The following is a 23,577-nucleotide window of genomic DNA, read 5'->3' on the forward strand; positions in this document are numbered from 1 at the left end:
GACATGAGACTCCACAAGCAGGTGCTCTACTCTCAGCTTTGAAATGGCAGGCAAGCCCCAGGTGGACAGAGGAAATGCTTCAGTGATACCCTCAAGGCCTCACTAGTGACCTGTAGCATTTCCACGGGCACCAGGGAATCACTGGCCCAAGATTGTCCAAAGTGGAGGAGGAGAAGAATCGGGCAAGGCATGGAGCTCCTGAGACTTACCATTGGGAGGAAAAATGGAAGCCAGGCGACAACAGCAAAAGGAGTGCTCTGCTGCACTCCCCCTTCCTGTGAAGACCACCTGTGTGTACAGAACCTGCGGTTGCCACATTGGTCTGTGGAGCCAATTAAAGGCTCACCCTGAGAGTGGAAGAGAGTCATCCTCGCCTGTGAGAGATCACCGATGATGCTAGTACCTGCAGCATTGGAAAGTGCGATTCTGAGAATGCCTATATCAAACTAATGTTTGTTTTGTCTGTGGGACAGCTCTGCCAAGTTTGGCATGATTCCCCAAGTTTTAGTAAGGAGAATGCTGCTGGTCACAGGGCTGTTTGTGCCATTGTCATATCTAATGCCTTGGCCATGTGCCCAGTATCTATCTCATTTGTAACTTTTATCAGACATTTTTGTTGTTATATACGATGTGGTGTTTCATTTAGAGGGCAGTTAAGAGTCAACCGCATTGCTGTGGATCTGGAGTCCTATGTAGGCAGATCAGATGAGGATGGCCCTAAAGGGCATGTGTACTAAATGGGTGTTTACAACAGTTGACAATGTCATGGTCACCATTGGACAAGCTTTTAATTCCAAATTAATTAATTGAACTCAAATTTTGAACTTGCTTTGAATCTGTGTCGCCAGAGCATTAGACTGGATCTTTGGGTTACTCATCCAATGAAAGTGCCAATAAGCCATGGGCATCCCTAAGTTAATAAGGCAGTTTAAAAAAAACTGTATGGCATACTTAGGCAGTAAATAGGAAAACAAGATAGTCATGTTAAACATTTACGAACCTCAGCTAAGGATTTGTGGGCAAATCTGGGCTCCATATCTTGAGGTTTTAAGAGGACATGGTGGACATTAACTGTCAGGAATGAGTGAATTCAACTTTCAGTCAGGAAAAACCGGAATTGGTTTCCTTAAAGCAGAGAAGGTTAAGAGAACATTAAATAGAACTACACAAATTTGACAGGATTTGAAGAGTAGGTTGGGCGAAGTTGTTTCCTCTGTTAAGTGGGTCACTTATCCACTGTCATGGTTTTAAAATAAAAGATCTGGAGGGGAATTGAGAACTTTGTTCAGATTTGTTGCCTGGAATGTACTAATGACAGTACAGGAATTATGTTCTTAAGGAACCTTTGTAAGGTAATTGGGCATGTTTTAGAGGCAAAATAATTTGCAGCATTTGGGGGAATGATTTGTTGAATAGCGCTTTTGAAAGAGTCCATACAGGCATGGCAGATCAAATGGCCTATTTTTGTGCTGTAAAGTTTATTTCAGTTATTTCACTACATTAAAAAGCTTTTAACGTAAGCTGTTGTGATTTGCAGTCACACCCTCTGTTCACAGTTCCATAACTTATCAGTTTCTGTTAAAACATTTTATTGATTCAATTGATTTATAAAGTTAGCTTTTGTCTTTTTTTTTTCTGTAGTCGAATTGAGCATCTAAAATCACAGAATGATCTCCTAACTATAACACTGGAAGAGTGCAAAAGCAATGCTGAAAGAATGAGTATGCTCGTTGGTAAATATGAATCCAATAGCACGGCGTTAAGACTTGCACTACAGTACAGGTAAATGAACTGAAACTAGTTTTATTCATGCTGTTAGCTTCACTAATGTATCTGTTTTTGTTTTAAATTGTTTATTTGAATCTTTGGTTCTTACCCTTGCACGTGCGCGCACACACACACGCATGCATGCATGCATGCATGCACGCACGCACGCACCCCTCTTCTCCCCCCCCCCCCCCCCCCCCCCTCAAGTTCCTGAAGGGAATGAAATAGTAGATGAGAACTCATTCCTGGTGCTGGAAGGGTTGAGATACTGGTTTATAGTGATTGGCAAAAGAACCAAAAGCCACATGAAGAAAAAAAGTTTCAGATGCATGGTAAGAATTTGGAATGCGCTGCCTGAGGTGGTGGTGAAGGCAGATTCTGTTGTGGATTTAAAAAAAAAGAGAATTGGATATACAGCTGAAGAGAAAAGAGCCATATGGCCACAAGGAAAAAATGGGAGTGTGAAACTAGCTGAGTTGCTCTTGCACAGACCCAAGCAGGCTAACAGGCATCTTTTTCTGCTCTAGCTTTGATTCTATGGTTATGTTGTTTGTTCTTCAGTAGCAAATGAACAGTCAGAAGATATGCAGACCTCTATATTTCACATACTGCAGCGAATAGTATGTGACAAATCTGAAATGTCTTATTTAACGTAGCAGTTTTAAAATATTCTGTTTAATAAAAGCAAAATGTTGAAGATATTGGAGATCTGAAATAAAAACAGTAGGTAATGGAGAAACGCAGCAGGTCTGGCACTATCTGTGGAGAGAGAAAAACAGTGAATGTTTTAAATCAACTATGAATCATCTTTGGAACCAGGAATTGGAATCCATCGAAATTAGAATGCATTGTTTTCTGAATGTGTTCCCTGTGAATTAGTGAATCAATTTTGGCTATTCCATAGAACATTCTAGCGGTTTGTTAAATTAACCAATGAAATTATTGTATCCTTCTATTCCTTTTTGATCTACCTTTCTAATGCGTTTATGTTATAAAATATCTGCTTGGCTTGGTTCTGAAAGTCTTGCACCTGAATCAAAAGTTATTGGTCCAAGTTCCACTGCTGTCTATGCTGAAAGTTCTGTGTAATTCCATCGGAGTGTCACACGTTTTCCACGTGTGATACCCAATCAAGATACAGTATTCCTTCTCAGTATGGAAATAAATAATCCCATGACTTCTCTGGAAGAAGAGAAGGGGAGTAATGATCAACGCTGGTTTATCAAACATAACCAGTGCACATGAACTGATCATTTAGTGCACTGCAGCAACAGTAATAATGGCTTACAAGTAATTCATTATGTGGAGGTGTCATTGACTGGGGTGGGTAAGGCCAGAAGTCCTGCGACATCAGATTATAGTTCAACAATCTTATTTGAAATCACAAGTTTTGATATCATATAAACCTGTTGGACTATAACCTGGTGTTGTGTGACTTCTGAAATACTTCATTGGCAGTAAATCTTTTTTGAGTGAATAATTTAAAATATGATTGCTCACATGTATACTTGGTGTGTTTGTATCCCAGTGAACAGTGCATAGAAGCCTATGAATTACTGCTGGCACTGGCTGAAAGTGAGCAAGGACTCATTCTGGGACAGTTCAGAGCTGCAGGTGTTGGATCTGTTGGTGGGTAACAAAGTATTCATGCATTATTTTGTATTTATCTTTGAAAGTTATGCATGCAATACATGCTTCCACTACCTCGTTACTTGCACAATATTTCAGTCTCACCTTTGTGCATATCAAAGCTATATAACAACATCAGCATCAGTCATGTCTTTTAATCTGCATATCAATACAGATTGTCTTGCTGCAAGTTCTCTTTCAAACTTCTTAACACTAGGTTGCAGTACTTTATCTGTTGCTCCATCTCTGACAATTATATGTTTATCTTGCTCAATAAAAACTGAAAGTATTGGGAATGCTTTAAATCAGAAACAAAATCAGAAATTGCTTGAAAAACTCAGCACGTCTGGCAGCATCTGTGAAGTGAGATCACAGTTAATGTTGATATCCAGTGACCCTTCCTCAAAACTGATGGTAGCTAGGACAATGTAGTTTTTATGCAGAAGATATGGTAGGGAGAGGGGTCAAGGACTAAACAGTAGGTGGGGAAAGAGCCCAAAAAGATAGAGAACAGTTGGACAGACAAAGGAGTGGATAACGATCCGGCTAGGAGGTTGAATAGCTGTTAATGGAGACTGTTAGTGGTTAATAATGGGTTGTGTGTCATAGCAGACTCTAACATAATAAGGTCTGGTGTGTAGAGGTGGGGACTAGGGCATAGAAGAGTTCAAACCCTATAGATATTGAACTCGATATTGCTTCAGTATTCCTAATCTCTGACCTGCAGTTGTAGCCACTTTAGGTGGCGAGTCCAGTTGTGTTTCTGGTCAATGGTAACGCCAAAGATGTTGATGTTGGTGGATTCAGTAATGTTCACACCATTGAATGTCTGAGGGAGGTGGCCTGATAGTCTCTTATTGGAGGTGGTTGTTGCCTGATATCTTTGTGATGTGGACGTACTTGCTGTTTGTCAGCAGAAGCCAGGATATTGTCCAGATCTTGTTGCATTTGAACATTTAACTGCTTCAGTATTTGAGTTGTGCAATCATCGAACATCTCTGCTTCTGACCTTATGATGGAAGGAAGATTATTGATGAAGCAGCTGAAGGTGGTTGGGCCACAGACACTACCCTGAGGAACTCATGCAGAGATGTCCTGGAGCTGAGATGACCGATCTCCAACAGCACAACTATCTTTCCATATACTAGTAAGACTCCAACCAGTGGAGATTTTTTCCCAGATATCCATTGTTTCTGATTTTGTTAGAGCTCCTTGATGCCAAGTTTGGTTAAATGCAACCTTGATGTCTGAGGCTTTTGCTCTCACCTCATCTCTGGAATCGAGCTTTTTTTTGCCATTTGGTTTGAACCAAATAAGTAATGAGGTTAGGAGCTGAATGCCTATTATTGGAACCCAAACAGTGTTCCTGAGCAGGTTATCGTTGAGCTGGTTCCAGTTGATATCATTATTGATCACACTTGCCATCATTTTAGTAATTGAGAGTAGATTGATGGGGTAGTAATTGGCTGGCATGGATTAATCTTGCTTTTTGTGTAATTCCGGAAGAGCTTGTCTTGGGGAGTGGCAAATTTTGGAGCACAAGTCTTTCAGTACTATTGTCAGAATATTGTCAGGGCCCAAAGTCTTTGCTGTATCCAGTGCTTTCAGACATTTGTTGATATGATGTGGAGTGAATTGAACTGGCTGAAGACTGGTATCCAAAATGCTATGGATAACTGGAGGAGTGTGGCCATTGTAGTCATAGAGTCCTAGAGATGTACAGCATGGTAACAGACCCTTCGGTCCAACCTGTCCATGCTGACTACATATCCCAACCCAATCTAGTCCCACTTGCCAGCACCCAGCCCATATCACTCCAAACCCTTTCTATTCAAATGCACATCCAAACGCCTCTTAAATGTTGCAATTGTGCCAACTTCCACCACATCCTCTGGCAGCTCATTCCATACACTTACTACTCTCTCCATGAAAAAGTTGCCCCATAGGTCTCTTTTATATCTTTCCCCTCTCACCCTAAACCTATGCCCCCTAGTTCTGGACTCCCTGACCACAGGGAAAAGACTTCGTGTATTTATCCTATCCATGCCCCTCATAATTTTGTAAATCTCTATAAGGTCACCCCTCAGCCTCTGACGGTCCTGGGATAACAGCCCCAGCCTGTTCAGCCTCTCCCTTTAGCTTAGATCCTCCAACCCTGGCAACATCCTTCTCAATCTTTTCTGAACCCTTTCAAGTTTCACAACATCTTTCCGATAGGAAGGAAACCAGAATTGCACGCAATATTCCAACAGTGGCTTAACCAATGTCCTGTACAGCCGCAACATGACCTCCCAACTCCAATACTCTGACCAATAACGGAAAGCATACCAAACGCCTTCTTCACTATCCTATCTACCTGCAACTCCACTTTCAAGGAACTATGAACCTGCGCTCCAAGGTCTCTTTGTTCAGCAACACTCCCTAGGGCCTTACCATCAAGTGTATGAGTCCTGCTAACATTTGCTTTCCCAAAATGCAGTACCTCGCGTTTATCTGAATTAAACTCCCTCTGCCACTTCTCAGCCCATTGGCCCGTCTGGTCAAGGTCCTGTTGTAATGGGAGGTAACCCTTTTCGCTGTCCACTACAACTCCAATTTTGGTGTCATCTACTAACTGTACCTCTTATGCTTGCATCCAAATCATTTATGTAAATGACAAAAAGTAAAGGACCCAGCACCGATCCTTGTGGCACTCCATTGGTCACAGGCCTCCAGTCAGAAAAACAATCCTCCACCACCACCCTCTATCTTCTACCTTTGAGCCAGTTCTGTATCCAAATGGCTAGTTCTCCCTGTATTCCATGAGATCTAACCTTGCTAATCAGTCTCCCACGGGGAACCTTGTCGAACGCCTCACTGAAGTCCATATGGATCGCATCTACTGCTCTCCCTTCATCAGTCTTCTTTGTTACTTCTTCAAAAAACTCAATCAAGTTTGTGAGACATGATTTCCCACGCACAAAGCCATGTTGACTATCCCGAATCAGTCCTTGCCTTTCCAAATACATGTACATCCTATCCCTCAGGATTCCCTCCAACAACTTGCCCACCACAGAGGTCAGGCTCACCGGCCTATAGTTCCCTGGCTTATCTTTACTGCCCTTCTTAAACAGTGGTACCACGTTTGCCAACCTCCAGTCTTCTGGCACCTCACCGGTGACTATTGGTGATACAAATATCTCAGCAAGAGGCCCAGCAATCACTTCTCTAGCTTCCCACAGAGTTCTCGGGTACACCTGAACAGGTCTTGGGGATTTATCCACCTTAATGCATTTCAAGACATCCAGCACTTCCTCCTCTGTAATCTGGACATTTTGCAAGATATCACCATCTATTTCCCTACAGTCTATATCTTCCATGTCATTTTCCACAGTAAATACTGATGCAAAATATTCATTAGTATCTCCCCCATTTTCTGTGGCTGCACACAAAGGCCGCCTTGCTGATCTTTGAGGGGCCCTATTATCTCCCTTGTTACCCTTTTGTCCTTAATATATTTGTAAAATCCCTTTAGATTCTCCTTAATTCTATTTGTCAAAACTATCTCATGTCCCCATTTTGCCGTCCTGATTTCCCTCTTAAGTATACTCCTACTGCCTTTATACTCTTCTAAGGATTCACTTGATCTATCCTGTCTATACCTAATATATGTTATGTCTAGTTTTGCACCTTCTCTAGTAGGTATATTCACATAGTGAATCAGTCATTATGGTAGGAAAGGAGGATGTAACAGGAGAGGAGTTGCATTCACATTGAAAGGGCAAGCACTGTTGGGAATGACTGAGGAATGGGACAGAGTGGTGTTGAGTGAAATGGCAATTTCAAATGCTGAATGAAGAGAAGATGTTTTGGTGATGACAGAAAGTTATCAAGGCTGGTGGAGTAAAAGGCTAGGACAAAGGGAGTCCTATCATGGTTTCAGGAAGGTGACAAAGGGCTGACAGCAGAAATACAGGAAATAGAACAGCGAGTTATGGACACTTCAATAAAGACAAGTCCTCAGCTGAAGAAAAAAGGAAGCTTCTGAAGCATTTAAGTCTGCAACAGAGTGGGAGAAACTGAAAATATAAAGAGTTCTTGTAAGAAGGGTGAGGGTGTAGTTCATGTTGATGTTTTGTATGTATAATTGAGTATGCTGCCTTATGATGTTCAAGTGTTAAAGCCCCACCTCCCCTTTCATGTATATGTTTGAGAAAAATTCAGAAACTGAAATCCGACAGTTTGTACTGTTACAAGAGTACAAATGAGATTTCTCATTTGGAAAATTTGCTGAATATTTAACAGAACCACTGATATCATATTTTGCAAACCACCTTGATGGATTGGTCAGTTTAAAGCACAAACATTGGTTCCATCCAGTTGATTTGAGCATCTTATTTCTCTAATTCAGTAATTTGGTACTGCCAGAAAAAAAGTGGTTTTACTTGAATGATCAAAATGAACTCTAAGATGTGGAGAATCAGATCTTAACTATGTTTATGCTATCATACAGTTAATTTTACTCTTGTACCTTGGCCACCACTGTTTTGAAGCCAATTGCTCTACACCAATATACTCTGAGCTGAGTTGCCACCTTCGTCCACTCCCCTTCCCTTTTCATATTGTAAATACCTTTTTGTCAACTTATTACCTCTTGGGTGTTGTTGCTTTGCACTGAAGTTTTTAAATGCAGTATAATGATTTTCCCAGTAAATAAAAGGTTTTGGCCATACAGTTTATTCTTATTTTGACATTCACAGCATGTTAAAACTTCAATTTAAAAAAAATGTTTAAAGTTTTATCACTTAGGAGAAAGCAGCTCAATTCTGAATCTGAGATTTGAAACATTTTTCTGGTGATTCTGCACATCATTGCTGTTTTGACTATGTTGTCATTAACAAGGTAAATGACATCTCATCTGAATAGGTGATCAAAATGGTGAGGAAAACATAACAATGATGTTAAAGAGAGCACATGACTGCAGGAAAACAGCAGAGAATGCTGCAAAAGCACTACTGATGAAACTTGATGGCAGCTGTGGTGGAGCATGTACTGTAACAGGATGTAGTATTCAGCCCTGGGAAAGTCTGTCTTCTCACAGCCACACCAGGTAAGTAATATTGGGCAAAATGTTAACTATTAAGGCAAAGAAATCTCAAGTGTTGGTGAGCATTAGAGCCCTGAAAAGTGACTTTTGGTGAGGAATTCTGCATGCTCCTATTCACTTCCAGGTGTAACCCAGACTGGTTTGCAGAGAAATCCTGTGGACCCCTCAGGAAAGTCATTAAACTTTTCAGAGGCAGTTACCATAGAATTTAACTCTTCATTCCTTCCATATTTCCCAAGCTGTGTCAAACCAGCTAGGGTTAATTAGGTGAGAGCTCGGCAAGGACTACTACTTCGATTAAACTGACAAGCTGAGAAGTCTTCAAACTGAGAATAGTTGCAGCTAAGGTTCTCGTTCTCACAGCACGTCTTCTGATAATCTGCTCCAACTGCTTGACAAGTGAATTTCTAACTTATGAGCCAGTTTGGTGTGGGTAAATTGCCACAAGCTACTTTTAATTTGGCTACTTAAGAAATCTCTCAGACAATCAATATTGAAACAATTATTTAAACTTTTTGGATGTAGCATCCAAAATTAAGTTTCACCATTCAACTTGGCTATTACCCAAATTAACAGTGGAATTTAACTGTGACTCCTATGTTCATCTGAGGAACAAGAGAAGAAGCCTTGTACCAGCTGTTTTCTCCTTAGCCACGTACTGCACTGCAGGTCAGAGGGAATATACTTAGACGTCCAACTAGAAGGAGACATAATGTGTCATCCAAGGATCAGCGCGCTCACCAATATCTCTGGAACATTTAGTTGCCTCCCCCTCTGTGAAATGTATAAAATTCTAACAGGACTAAACAGGCTACATACAGAGAAGATATTGCTCTGTTCACGATATCTAGAACCAAGGGTCACAGTCTCAGGATACAGAGTAGGCCACTTAATACTGAGATGAGGAAATATTTCTTCACCTAGATGCTGGCCAAGAGGCCAGATCACTGAAAATGTTCACTAATAAGATTGATATACTTTTTGCTACTAAAGGCATCAAGGGGTATATAGAGAAAGTGGGAATAGAGTCACGAGATCTACAACACAGGAAAGGCCCTTCAGCCCATTGTGGCCATAAAAACTACTAATTATTCTAATTTAATTTGCGGCATGACCCATAGCACTGTATGCCTTAGCAAGTACACATCTAAATATTTCTTAAATGTTAAGGTTTATGCCTCAACTGCCCTTACAGGCCGAGCGTTCCAGACTTCCACCACCCTTTGGGTGAAAAATCACTTGTTCAGATCTCCTCTAAATCTTCTGTCCTTTAATTTAAATCTATGCCTCCTGGTCACTGATCCTTCCCTTAAAGGGAAAACTTTATTTCTGTCTGCCATATCTTTGCCCCTCATAGTTGTAGCCATTTCAGTCATGTTCTCCTTCAGTCGATTCTGATCTCAGTTTACCCAATCTGGTAAATCTGCTCTGCACCCTCTCCAGTGTTATTTCATTCCTCCTATAATGTGAATTCCAGAACTGCATATAGTACTCTAGCTGTGGCCTAACCAATGTTTATACAGTTCCAGCATAACTTCCCTGCTTTAAACTCAGTCTCTCGACCAAGAAAGGCATGTGTTCCATATGTCTTTCTAACCACTTTATTCACCTGCCCATAAGGAATCGATGAGCATTCCCACCAAGCTTTCTCTGATCCTCAGTGCTTCCCAGGGTCCTACCATTTATCACTTATTTCCTCGCCTTGTTTGTCCTGCCCAAGTGTATTTGTTTATTATTTATATATTTATCACATTTATCTGGATTGAATTCCGTTTGCCACTGATCAGCCTATTTAAATCTTTTTGTTGTCTAAGTCTCTCCTCCTCACTATTTACCATCCCACCAATTTTTTTATTGACTACAAACTTACTGATCAGCCCTTCTGCATTCAAATCTAAATCACTTATGTAAGCCGCAAACAGCAAGAGCCCCAACATTGACCCTGTGGAGTCCCATTGGACACAGACATCTGGTTGGAAATGAGCCCCTCATCCATTACCCTCTGTTTCCTACCAGTAATTTTGGATCTCATGTGCTCTTACCCTTGCTATGTCTCCCATGTGGAACCTATTAAAAGCCTTGCTGAAGTCCAAATAAAGTACACCAAATGTATTGCCCTCGTCTTAATACTTGGTCACCTTTTCAAAACATTTAACCAAATTGGCCATGTGGAACCTCCCTTAACAAAACCATGCTGTCTGTTCTTGATCAACTCCCTCCTCCCTCCTCCCTCCTCCCCCCACCACCCCCCAACCCACCAAATGCAGATTTAAAAAAGCCATATTTTTTCCTTCAGACCATCCAAAGGGCATGGGGCACCAGACAGTGCCAAGGTTAAATCACATTGCCACCCTAGATTGGTGTATCATCCATAGTGAGAAGAATCATCATCCAGCCTCTGCTCAGCAATGGTAATACTATCTGCTACATCTCACTCACTCTAACTCTGCAGTTATGTGTGCCGCCTCCCCCACCACTACCACCACCCAGGCTAATGGTCTACCTGACTCTCTCACTATTACATGTAGCGTCTTCATTCTGTGGTTCTTAACTATCTTCTCCTCCCAAATGTATAAACCTTAATGCCCTCTGCATTTCCTATTCACTCACTTGGGGCATCTCTTAATCTTTCCTGGTCTGCTATTAATAGTTTTTCCAGCCACTTCCATCTCACTTAGTCTCTCTTTGTCTCATTGCGGGAGAAAATGTCTCATGACAGGTTAAAGATAGGTGGCGGGTGGGCTGACATTTGTGTCCTCATCCGTGAGGACTTAGCCTCAAACATGCTGGAGAGGATCAAGACTTGTCATGGAGTCATAAAGTTATACAGCATGGAAAGAAGTCCTTCAGCTCATTGTGTCTTTGTCAGTCCTCAAATATTTCAAGTGCTCATTAAATAGTTCTTAAATGTCTTTGTGAGTTCCCGTCTTTTCACCCTTTCAGAGGGAGAGTTTGAGATACCCAGAACTCTGCAGGATGAAAAAGGTTTTCTTCAAATCCCTTACTTCTTAAACATGTGCCCCCAGTTATTGACCCTTCTCCTAAGGGAAAAACATTTCTTTCCATCTATCCTGGTTGTGCCCCCCAGAACTTTATCCACCTCAATCAAATATCCCCTCAACCTTCTCTGCTCTAAGGGAAAAAGCTTTAGGCTATCTAGTCTATTTTCAAAGCTGAATCAATCCAGCTCAGGCAACACCTGGGCGAATCTCTGCTGTGCCATCTCCAGTACACTCACAACCTTCCTATAGTGTTAAACCCAGAACTGCATACAGTAGTCCAGCTGTGGCCAAACTAACATCACACACAGCTCCACCATAACCACCTTGCTCCTCTGTTCAGTGCCTTGACTAATAATGGCAAGTATTCCCTATGCCATCTCTTATGGATCAGACCAAGCCCCCTCAAAATATATTCAGAAGATAGTCTAGACCCTAACTTTTTCTTATTTTTCAGGCCGATACTGTCTGGAATTTAGTAGAATGAGGGGAGATCAATTTAAGATAATCAAGATTGATACAAGGTGTGAACAAAATAGATGTGGAGCAGATGCTTCCTCTCTTGGGCATTCTAGGCTGAGAGGTCATAGTCTTAGGATAAAAGGTAGCAAATTTAAAACAAAGTTGAGGAGAAACTACTTCTCCTAGAGGGTTGTGCATCAGTGGATGCTGGGTCAGTGAGTAAATTTAAAGAAGAGTTAGACAGATTTTTAGTTGGCAATGGGTTGAAGGAATATGGAGACAAAGCAGGAAAATGGTGGTGAAGTGCATATCAGCTGTGATCGAATGACGTGATCTAGGAGGATCACGTTGCAGAGCTCTGCACTGCAGCACAAGTGGGTTGAACTTGAACTTCCAACCTGCCTGTCCCGGACCATTGCAATATCCTGGGACTCTGGAAAGGTCATGGAGTCCCCAGGAAACTGTCAGACAGCAACTTCTCTGTTTTCACCATCCGGGATGGCCGAAGAAGGGAGGAAGAGTGTCCAAGGCTGGGCCCGCAGCTCAGCCTGCCGGATCCTTGGACTCTACTATCTACCAGGCCCTGGTAAGGGAGCTTGCAAAATCTTGCAAGATGTTGGGTAAGCAGATGGAGGGGAAGCTGGCCCCGATCTCTCTCATGCTGCAGAAGCATGAACAGCAGCTGGGAATCCTGGAAAAGAGGATGGATGAGGTTGGAAACAAAGTCACGGTGGTGGAAGTCGATGCCAGTTCCTCCAAGGATAGGATCCGAGCCTTGGAGACGCAGGTTCCTAGTTTGTGTGACCAAGTGGATAATTCTTGAACAGGTGTAGGAGAAAAAAACATTCGGATCATCAGTCTGCCTGAGGATAAGAAAGGTGTGCGGCAGTGGAATTTATTGAGGACTGGTTGCCATAATCCCTTAATTTGGAGGCTGGCATGAGAAGTTTGAAGATAGAGAGGGCTCACCGGGTCACTGCATGGAGATCAGGTTTGGGTCAACGCCTCGTCCTCTCCTGGTGCAGTATTATCACTATAGGGACAAGGAGAGAGTAGTGAAAGCTTCCAGGATCCAGGGGAAGCATTCAAAGGCCCTAATTTACGAAGGTTCTAAGATCATGTTCTTCCAGGACTTCTCAGCGGCGGTGATCCAGAAAAGAAAATCCTACGACAATGTCAAGGGAAGACTGAGGGAGTTTGGGATTCAGTACTCTCAGGTATCCGGCGCTGCTTCGGTTCACCTTAGATGGATCCGTACATCTCTTTTGACACGTTGGAGAAAGCAAGAGACTTTTGTGGACAAATTAACCTAATCTGATCAATTTGGTATGGACAAATAATAGCGTTGTTTGAGTATGACTTTTTTTTTAAAAAAGACAGAGGAAGTCCGGTTGAAGCTTTCTTTTCCTTTTTTTATTGGTGGTAATTTGGTTTAAACTATGTTTGCCGGCGGTTAAGATGTGTCCTTTCAATTTCTAAGTTATACCAAAGGATGGGTGGGTATTCACCCCTTTTTTTTCTTTAAAAAAACATTCTGTATTCATATTGCTATTCCATGGTGTGTTTACTTTCTTTTCCGCTTGTGTTTGCGGTGTGGCTCTAGCTAGGAGGAGAGAAAATGGTTGGGATGGTTAGATGCCTACTTATGGGCAGTTTGGAGTGGGTAGTTGCTCCCTTAGGGCAGAGGTTGAGTTCCCTATTCAGCGCTGTTGGCGCTTTATATGTTGGTTTGTTTTTTTTTGGCTTTTGTTGTATATAATCTTTGATAGCTTTGTAGGTTTGTTAAATATAGTGGTTTTAGTTTATGTAGTTTTATGTTTGGATTACGTGACACAGGCTCAGCGATTTGTGGTTGGAGTTCCTCTGCAATTTAAATGTTACTGCAGAAGGTTATGGCTAATGTCTTGGTTAAATGGTGCCCCTGGAATATCAAGGGGAGTCACTCACCAATTAAGAGGAAGAAGGTACTTTTGAGTCTTAAGAAAGGAGAAGGTGGATATTGCTTTGTTACAAGAGACACACTTGGATGATAGGGAATATTTGAATCTACAGCAGAATGGCTTTGATTGGGTTTAGTTTTCATCTTTTAAATCTAGAAGTAGGGGAGTGGCTCTCTTGGTTAGAAGGAATCTCCCATTTAAGTTACTAGAGTGTGTAACGGGAGGTTTGTAATTCTCAAAGCCCTGATAAATGGGGAAGAATATGGTGTTTTAAATATTTATTGCCCTCCAACTTATTCCCTCAAATTTTTGGTGGATGCGTTTTCTAAACTGATCAATCTTGAGTCCCGGAATATCATTATAGGGGAAGATTTTAACTGCCTCATGGATCCCATAGTAGACAGGTTACCCAAAGGACCCTCAATACCCTCTGTACAAACTAAACAATTAGTGGATCTGTGTGTGTGGAGGTAGTGTTGGTGGATGTCTGGAGGCATCTCCACCCTACAGGCAAGGGTTTAACGGTTTTTTTTCCAATCTGCACAGATGTCACATCAGAATTGAATTTTTTTTTTCTGCCCCCCCACGACAACCCTGGACTTGGTGGCATCTTGTACGATTGGTGATATTACTATCTCCGATCATGCTCCAGTGTACCTGTTGGTTAAGATTAAGGATGTTACAGTGGGTTTGAGGTAGTGGTGAATGCCACCCTTTATCCTCAAGGATAATAAGTTTATAGAGTATTTCTCTAGGGAATTTCGGGCATTCCTAGACATTAACACAGGCGCGGTGAGTAGCCCATCCGTCCTTTGGGAAACTGCCAAAGCCGATGTCAGGGGGTTAATTATTTCCTACTCTGCCAGCAGGAAGCGACAGAAGGGCAAGCAGCAACATCTCCTTGAAGCATGGTTGAAGGCAGCCAAGAAGGCTTACTTTGACATGCCCTCAGGGTTACGGTGCTGTGGTCTGCATTGAATTCCGTGCGCACGCAGATAGCAAAGGAGGAGCTTGCTTTTGCGAAGCAAAGGGTGTATGACCATGGTGACAGGCCAGGCAAATACTTAGCATATCTCACCTGGAAAAGAAGTGCCCCTCAAGCCATTATGGCAATTAGGGAAGGATCTGGGAACCTAACGTGCGACTCCAAAAAGAATAATGTGACGTTCCAGAGATTTTACTCTAAACTATACCAATCTGAGGGTTGAGGGGAGGGTTGGGCCAAAATGGAATCTTATTTTTAAGGATCTGGAGCTCTCCGAACAAAAGTCCTTTTTCAATGCCCCCTTATCAGAGCAAGAGGTGCAGGAAGCAATGAAGCCGCTTCAGAATGAAAAGGCGCCCAGTCCTTACTAACTTCCCAGAGAATTCTGTAAGGAATTTGTGAACATACTACCAGGCCCAATGCTCAATATGTTTAATGACTCATACAGCCATGATTGGTTCCTGCCATCTCTGAGAATGGCCAATATTTTGCTTATTCTTAAAACAGGGAAGATGCTAGAGGACCATGCTTCTAACAGGCCCATTTCACTCTTAAATGTGGTATCTAAAATCCTCTCTAAGACTCTTGTGTTAAGGGTGGAGACTGTATGATCTTCTGTTGTTAAAGAGGGCCAGACGGGCTTCAGGAAGGGCCGCAGATCCTCCAATCATGTTAGGAGGCTGCTTAATGTGATTCAAGTGTCTCAATGACAGTCTATATAGGGATTGGTGATTTCTGTAGATGCAGAGAAGGCATTTGAGAAAGTTGAGTGACCGTACCTTTTTTATACTCTGGAGGGGTTTGGCTTGGGTGAACTCTTAATAAGATGGGTAAAGGTTCTCTCGTGACCCTCTTGCTGCGGTCATCACCAATTGGGTTCAATTAATTTTAACATTTTTAGGGGCAGCCGGCAATTGCTTTTTACATTGATGATTGAACCATTGGCGGAGGCCATTCATAGAGATCCTAATATTACCATCTCCAGAAGTGGGATCAAAATTACATAAGATTTCATTTACGCAGAAGATGTCCGAATTTTGTTTTTGTCAAATCCAGCAGTTTTGGTGCCTCACATGATACAGTGTATCTGCGCATTTGGTGCCTTTGGCGCCTTTTTGCAAAATCAGAGGCTATGCCTATGGGTGGTCTTACGAAGGTGCAAGGTCTTGAGGGTGAAAATCGATTCCCGTTTAAGTGATTATGGTGGTTTTTGTCTATTTGGGTATAGCAGGCATGTTTGTGCCAATCACTTGAACTAGATCAAAGTTTGGAAAACTCCTCCAACATCAGTGCAGTGCTGTCACCGGCATCTCTGTCTAGTTGTCTTCATGGACAGATTGGCACCCATCTTGGAAAGCCAGGTCCAACGGAGCACTCAGTAGTTGCTGGAGATGCGTGCAGACCTGTATGCATCACTTTAGCCATTGACACTTGCCCCTGTAGCCTTGCTGCTGAACCTATGAGGGATCTCCACCTCTCTCCAAGCCTCCTTTCTTTTTAGAGGCGTTATGCCAGCAGTCATCCAGATGAAGTATCCATTAGTCCGCTTTTTGGACTTTCCAAAGATGTTTGGTCCTTCTGCCTCCACCCTATTTGTGATCCCTAACACAGTCTAAGTTTCAGCCAAGGAGGGTGAACCTGCATCTGGGCAGGCCACACTCAACATGTCTAGCCATAAATGCCCCAGAATCCTCCCCAAAATCTTCAAGGCTAACAGGCTCCACTACAGATAAGGCTCCCTCTAACAGAGCTGTGGACCCTGACATTACACATATGCATACTGGGAAGGCTAGAAAATAAATCCTCTGAGGTTATATCGTTGGGACTTCACAGGTATGTACTCTAATGTGTAAATACATGCCCACTTTAAATGATCATGTCTGATCAACTATCATTTTAGCTTGTAGGACCAGATTATGTAACTACTTTGTCAAAGCTAAACAGCCTCTTTATACATCCCAAGGAGGATAGCAGTTACACTGGCTAGGCGCTGCTGCTGCTTTCCTATTCTCCACCTCTATATTCTGAGGGGATCTTCTGCTCTGCCTCTTTTAAATTCAGTTGTAGAACATGGGCGTCACTGGCTGGGCCAGTATTTATTGTCTATTCCTAGTTGCTCTCGTGAAGGTGGTGGTGAGTTGTTACCTCAACGCTGCAACCCATGCGCTGTAAGTACAAGCAGTGCTGCTATGGAGGGAATTTCAGGATTTTAACCCAGCGAAGGAATGGCAATATACGGCAGTGGTGGCATTCCCATGTGTCTGTTGACATTGTCCATCTAGATGTAGGTAGTCATGGTTTTGAAATGTGCTATCCAAGGATCTTTGGCAAATTTTTGCTATCCATCTTGTTGAGGATATACATTGGTGCTACTGACCAGTAGTTGAGTGACTGAATGTTTGTGGAGGCTCTGTGGGAGTTGCTGTTGTTCCTAGACTTGATACCTTTGTATGTCTTAAACGCTTCTGTGTTTTCTTTGTATGATTGCGACAGCGCCGTTAGCACCTGTCATTGCCTTATCCCTTCTAGACAGGTGAATGAACTGATATGAGAAATATCAGAAACAGAGCAGCTTAACAGTGATGTAATTCCTGAACAGTCCTGCCAACAGAAGTGAGGTTTATCATAGACCATTTTACATTATTACATGGAAGTTTCCCAAATGGAGGATCATTCATTCCCCCTATATGGGCCCTTGACATGTTGTAAGTCATGGCAATGTATACAGCAGAAGCTGTTTCTTGCAAAAATATTACAATATTGTAACTATGGTAAGAATACCTCCTCCTACCTAAGCATGTAAGGAAACATCACACTGTGATGTAAGAGGCCATATTTTCATGTACTTACAGTTCACTTTGCAAATCAAGCAGCTCTTAAGCCAATCCCTCCATACGAGAGGTAATCCTAATGAACCTTCTGTGAACTGCCTGCCATGAAACAATATAATTCCTTAAATAAGGGGGGCAAAACTGCTCTTAGTATTCCAGGTGAGGTCTCGTCAGGACCTGGTGCAGTTGTACCAGGTCCTGACACTCCCCTCCATTGAAATATGGGCAGCATTCCATTAGGCTTCCTGATTAATGGCCGTACTTGTGTGCAAGCTTTGTGTTTTGTGCACATGGGCCCCCAGGTCCCTCTGTGTTTCAGCTTTCTGCAGTTTTCTCCATTTAAATAATTCTGTATTGTTCTCCCTTTCAAAATGCACAACTTCACATTTTCCTACATTCTATTCCATTTGCCAACTTTTTACACATGTAATCTATCACTATCTCTTTATAAACTGTTGTATCATTCTCACAACCTGCGTTTCCACCTATTTTTGTGTGGTCTGTAAATTTGACTACAGAATATTTATTTCCTTCCTCCAAGTTATTCATAATATATTATAACTAGTTGTGGTCGGAGTACTGATCTCTGTGAAACCTCACTGGTTACAGGTCACCAATCTGAAAAAGAACCCATTATCTTCACTCACTATTTCCTATCCATTAGCCACTTCTCCACCCATGCCAATATACTACTATCAATGCATAGGCTCTTATGTTATGACTTAATCTTTTGCCAGCTTCAAAATGTTGAATGTTCTGTTAAGTCACCTTTCATTCTGGGATCTGATTTGTCCAGTATCACTATCAGCTGGGATCATAACTCAATTCCCAATGGTTTAACCCAAGAAAGATGAATGTGACTTTTGATGACCAGTTATTTAATCATGTGTTTTTTGGGCTAGTGGTCAAGCCTGTATTTTCTTCACTTCCTCCTTCAATGAGCTCTCCCTCGGACATTAAGTCAGAAGTGGTGCTGGTTGCAAGTGATTGCAGTGTTCAACTCCATGCACAATTTCTTCCTGAATGACGTAGAGCATGAAACAAGACCTGGACAACAACCAGGTTTGGGCTTCACTCAATAAGCATACTTGATAATGGCCATCTCCAACTTGAATGAGTCTAACTTACTCCCCTTGACATTGGTAATATTTTTGCTATCATCATTGATCAGAAACTTAACTGAACCAACCATCTGTTTGTCGCAGCTGATCAAAAGCTATGTTTTCAGTGATGAATATCTCTTGAATCACCAATCAATTAGCAAAAGGTAGACATGTGATGGAGTACTCTCAATTACTTGGAAGGGTGCAGCTGTAACAAGACTCAAGAAGTTTACTTTTTCCAAAATGAAGGAATTTTATTAACATCTTTAGTTTAAATACCCACCCCCACGTCCACTGACATTTGATGCTGGGACATCTACAAAATGTGCCTCAGCAACTTTTTACATTCTTTGGCAGTATTTCTCAAACATGCAACCTCTACTACTTAGGAAAAGGGCAGTAAGTGCATTCCTTCACTGGTTCAAAACAATGGAACTCCCAACATGACAGTGCTGTGGGACCATTGTGACACACGTTACTACAGTTTACCTTCTTGAGATAACTGAGGAATGGGCACTAAATCCTGGTCTTGCCATTAGTGAAAATGATTTTTAAGAATAATTTTTCAGTGATTTGATTTTCTTTTATCCGTCTGCTTTCCTTAGTATTGTGGTTAATTTTGTTTGATTTTATTGTCCTAGCCAACTAATAATATACTGATTGTTAAATTTTATCCGTAACACACCTTTTCTCATTTCAGCCCTGTTCTGTTCAAATCAAAGGAAATATAGATTTATGTTCCAATGATTAGCATTTCTACCAACTTCAAGAGGAGGAGAGATTGACAACTGAAGGCTACTTAAATGTACTTTGAGGATCACAGTGGATGAATATTGCTGACCTTGAACGGGCTGTGTTGGCATTTTACCATGGCATAATAGCATCATTCCTCCCTATGCATACTTACTACTTTACCTGTTTGTCATTTTTATGTAATTTATAGGTGTGTAATTGAATATGTGAATCACTCAGCCTTCAATCAAGAACTTAAATTAAAAACTGTGGATAAGGCTGGCATTTTCATGTTAATATATTGCTCTGCAAATACAACGAGCTGACTTAAATATACACAACTAGCTCAATGTTTTGCTTAATTTTTGTCACAAATTCTTTTGTTCCTCGGCACAGTTTTTATGTTTATTTATGTGCTCTATAATGCAGCAATCTGGCAATAATTAAAGTTATATTTTAATTTTTCATAACAGAATCTGTGCAATTAATCCAGCAATAATAGCAAAATTCAGGAGAACCCAGATCAGCTGGAAAATGAGTTTTAAAGAATTAGTTCTTTGGTATCATTATCCACAGTTGTGACAACTTACTATTATGAATATAATTTCTAATCCTCTAACATTGATTGCATATTCATTTTGTAGTCCTGATCAAGGTGTTGTTGTGATCTGTCCACTACTTCTAGGAGTGTTTTGTTTGGATCACTCTTCCTATGTAACTGAGGAACAGTAGCAGTGAACTACCATTGTATAGCATTCATGCTTCCTGTCTGTCCAAGGTTATGTGGTAGATTGGGAATGAAATCTAGAAGAGCTCTTGAACACAGTTTGTAATGGAATTGAGGGCAGCAAGCTTCGAAAGCTGTTCTAAGTTTTATGGTTTGTAGCACTTTGCATGTTTGGCAACTAAGTGTACATAAATCAGAAAATCACCAAGCTTCCTACAATCTTTGTATTAGATTTCAGTTTCTACAATGACAGTCTTTGAAGGGCAACAAATGCTACTAGAAATGGGGAAAATACAAAGATTACAAATCTGCAACTACAATTTATCGGATAAAGTATGCACTTTGATAATAGGAGTGACGTTTCTCTGTAGTGATGTGTTTAACTTAATATTAGGAATTGTTAGAATTTGGTAGTCCAAACTAATGTGTGAATTTATTTTTACTTAATACCCTAACAAAACATTTTCTGATTGTTGTTCTTTCAGCACTACAAGTTCAACTGCTAGTAGCTGTGATACAGAGTTTACAAAGGAAGATGAACAGAGGCTTAAGGATTACGTTCAGCAGCTTAAGAATGACAGAGCAGCTGTCAAGTTAACTATGCTAGAGCTAGAAAGTATTCATATTGATCCACTTAGTTATGATGTTAAACCTCGGGGCGATAGTCAACGACTTGATTTGGAGAATGCAGTTCTAATGCAGGAGCTCATGGCTATGAAGGTGAGTGAAGAATCTCTTACTTTTCATATTGCAACAGCTTATTTTATAAAATGTACTGAAATATTTACTGCATTTAAAAGCATTTGTCTAGACATAACTCAATAAGCTAATATTATAAAGCAAGAACAGAAAATGCTGAATATAACATATTACACCGTATGCTTATCCAACAACTTTTGTTGTAAAGTTTAAAGTTACAACCATGTCTGGAGGTCTGAGGGCAGTTTTTGTACTTGTATCGTAATTATTTCAATCTGTTTTTTTCTCTAATACCCTTTTAAGTTTTTAAAATAGAAGAGCATTTTGCTGATTTTAATGAGAAGTAGTTGCGGGATACATTTTTGTTATGCAGAATAAATTGCAACATATATTTTTTTTAAATGCTCAGTGTAAGCAAACTGGTAGGTTGATGTTTGCAAGTAGATTGTTTAAACTATCTGGCTTCTATTTAAGACAATCAGACACGCTGCCTACAATCACAAGCAATTGACGGATTTAATAGCCTCTTTAAAAAGTTTATTGTAAATTGGAATAGATGAAATTATTCTAGGTATGATTGGATCATTCAGTTTGGAGGCTGAAAAGGCAACAGTAAAACAAAATGATTATAAAATCTGGAAGACAATATTGCATTTCTTTAAAATCCTTCAATGATGTGGAGGTGCTGGTGTTGGACTGGGTGGACCAAGATAAAAATCTCTCAACACCAGGCTATGGTCCAACAGGGTTATTTGGAAATCCAAGCTTTCAGGGCGCTGCTCCTTCATCAGCGCTTTGATAGCTTGTACTTCCAAATAAACCTGTTGGACTATAACCTAGTGTTGTGTGATTTTAACAAAATCCTTCAAAGCATTTTAAGTATGAATATGTAAGTTCTGAGCAGGAATAGTCTATTCAGCCCCGAAATCTGTCCTACGATTCAATAAGTTGATTGATCTGATTATGGACTCGATTCCACATTCCTACCTAGCCCAATAACCTTTTTGATTTACTTGTTATTCAAGAATCTGTCTACTTCTGCCTTTAAAAAAAATTAAATGACTCCATCTCTCCTATTCTCTGGGAAAGAGAATTCTGAAGACCTGTGACTCTCGAAGAAATTCTGCCCATCTTAAATGGAAAAAGTGAGGACTGCAGATGCTGGAGATCAGAGCTGAAAATGTGTTGCTGGAAAAGCGCAGCAGGTCAGGCAGCATCCAAGGAACAGGAGAATCGACGTTTCGGGCATCAGCCCTTCTTCAGGAATCATTCCTGAAGAAGGGCTGATGCCCGAAACGTCGATTCTCCTGTTCCTTGGATGCTGCCTGACCTGCTGTGCTTTTCCAGCAACACATTTTCAGCATCTTAAATGGAAGGCAACTTATTTTGAAATAGTCCTCTAGTTCTAGTCTCTGTCACAAGGGGCAAACAGCCTTTCAGGATTCACCCTATAAACTCCTCCTTAAGATCATAAATGTTTCTTTAAGATCATGACCCATTCCCAGCCTGTCCAACTTATCCTTGTCAGATACCTCCCCTTCCCCCATATCCGTTCAGTGAGCCTTCTCTAAACTGATGATTCATTCATGTCCTCTCGAAGATGAAGAGACGATAACTGAATGCAGTACTCTGGATGTAGTTTCATCAATGCCGCGTATAATTAGTAAAAATATCTAAGTTTTATTTAGTTTTCATTGCAATACATAAGAGTATTCCATTGGCTTGCATAATCACTTGCTGTATGTGAATGCTAAATTTGTGATTCCTGTGCACAAGCCCGCAGATTCCTCTACCTCCGTGTTCAACGGTATTTTAACTAATGTGCTGATTTTCTATTCTTTTTGCCAAAGTGGACAAGTTCACATTTTTCAACATTATACTTCATCATTCACGCTTTTCCCCACTCACTTAAACTGTCCATATTTTTCTGCAGACTCTTTATGTCCCCTTTACAACTTACTTTCCCATCTATCTTGTGTCATCAGCAAATTTAGCAACCACGCACTTGTTTCTTTGATCCAAATCATTAATGTAAATCATACGTAGTTGAAGCCTCAGCACTGATCCCTGTGGCACTCCTCTTGTCACATCCTTCCAACCTAAAAATTATCCATTTATGAATACCCTTTTTTCAGTTAGCCAACCAATCATTTATCCCTACTGTTATGTTACTGTCTACACCCAGAAAATTTATTTTGAGGAATTACCTTGATGTGGCACTTGTCAAGCATTTTAAGTAGAAGTAAGTACATTCACCAGTTCCCCTTTTTCCGCAAAAGCCTTATTTAAACATCATTTCTCTTTCGTAAAATGATGTTAATTGCCTGATTGCAATGAGATTTTGTAAGTGCCCTGCTATATCGTCTTTAATAAATGTCAGCATTTTCCCTATTGCAGAGATTAAACAAACTGGCCTGTTCTTTCCTACTTTCTCTGCATTTTTCACAGATGAATAGCACTGTTTTTCAATCTGATGGGTCATTTCCAGAATCTAGGGAATTTTGGAAGTTCAAAACTAATGCCATCTTCTATCCCATCAGTCACTTCTTTTAAAACCCTAAAATGTTGTCCAACAGATCTGGGGTCTGAAATAAAACAAAGAATTATGGATGCTGAA

The 23,577-nt window shown here is 40.9% G+C and overlaps 1 protein-coding gene across 7 annotated transcripts in view; it reads left to right on the forward strand.

Annotated features, from left to right (window-relative positions):
• mcc (MCC regulator of WNT signaling pathway) overlaps window positions 1-23,577 on the forward strand; it is a 180,499-nt gene that overhangs the window by 118,095 nt on the left and 38,827 nt on the right. For 6 of the 7 annotated variants that reach the window (XM_072583840.1, XM_072583859.1, XM_072583850.1 and 3 more), the window contains 4 exons: window positions 1,642-1,782; window positions 3,296-3,396; window positions 8,302-8,485; window positions 20,747-20,981. In XM_072583840.1, the coding sequence (XP_072439941.1) occupies window positions 1,642-1,782; window positions 3,296-3,396; window positions 8,302-8,485; window positions 20,747-20,981 (661 nt within the window). The remainder of the gene's footprint in view (window positions 1-1,641; window positions 1,783-3,295; window positions 3,397-8,301; window positions 8,486-20,746; window positions 20,982-23,577) is intronic. The other variant, XM_072583876.1, reaches the window with a different exon arrangement.

This window comes from Chiloscyllium punctatum, chromosome 2 (genome assembly GCF_047496795.1).
Source record: "Chiloscyllium punctatum isolate Juve2018m chromosome 2, sChiPun1.3, whole genome shotgun sequence".
Classification (NCBI taxonomy): Eukaryota; Metazoa; Chordata; class Chondrichthyes; order Orectolobiformes; family Hemiscylliidae; genus Chiloscyllium; species Chiloscyllium punctatum.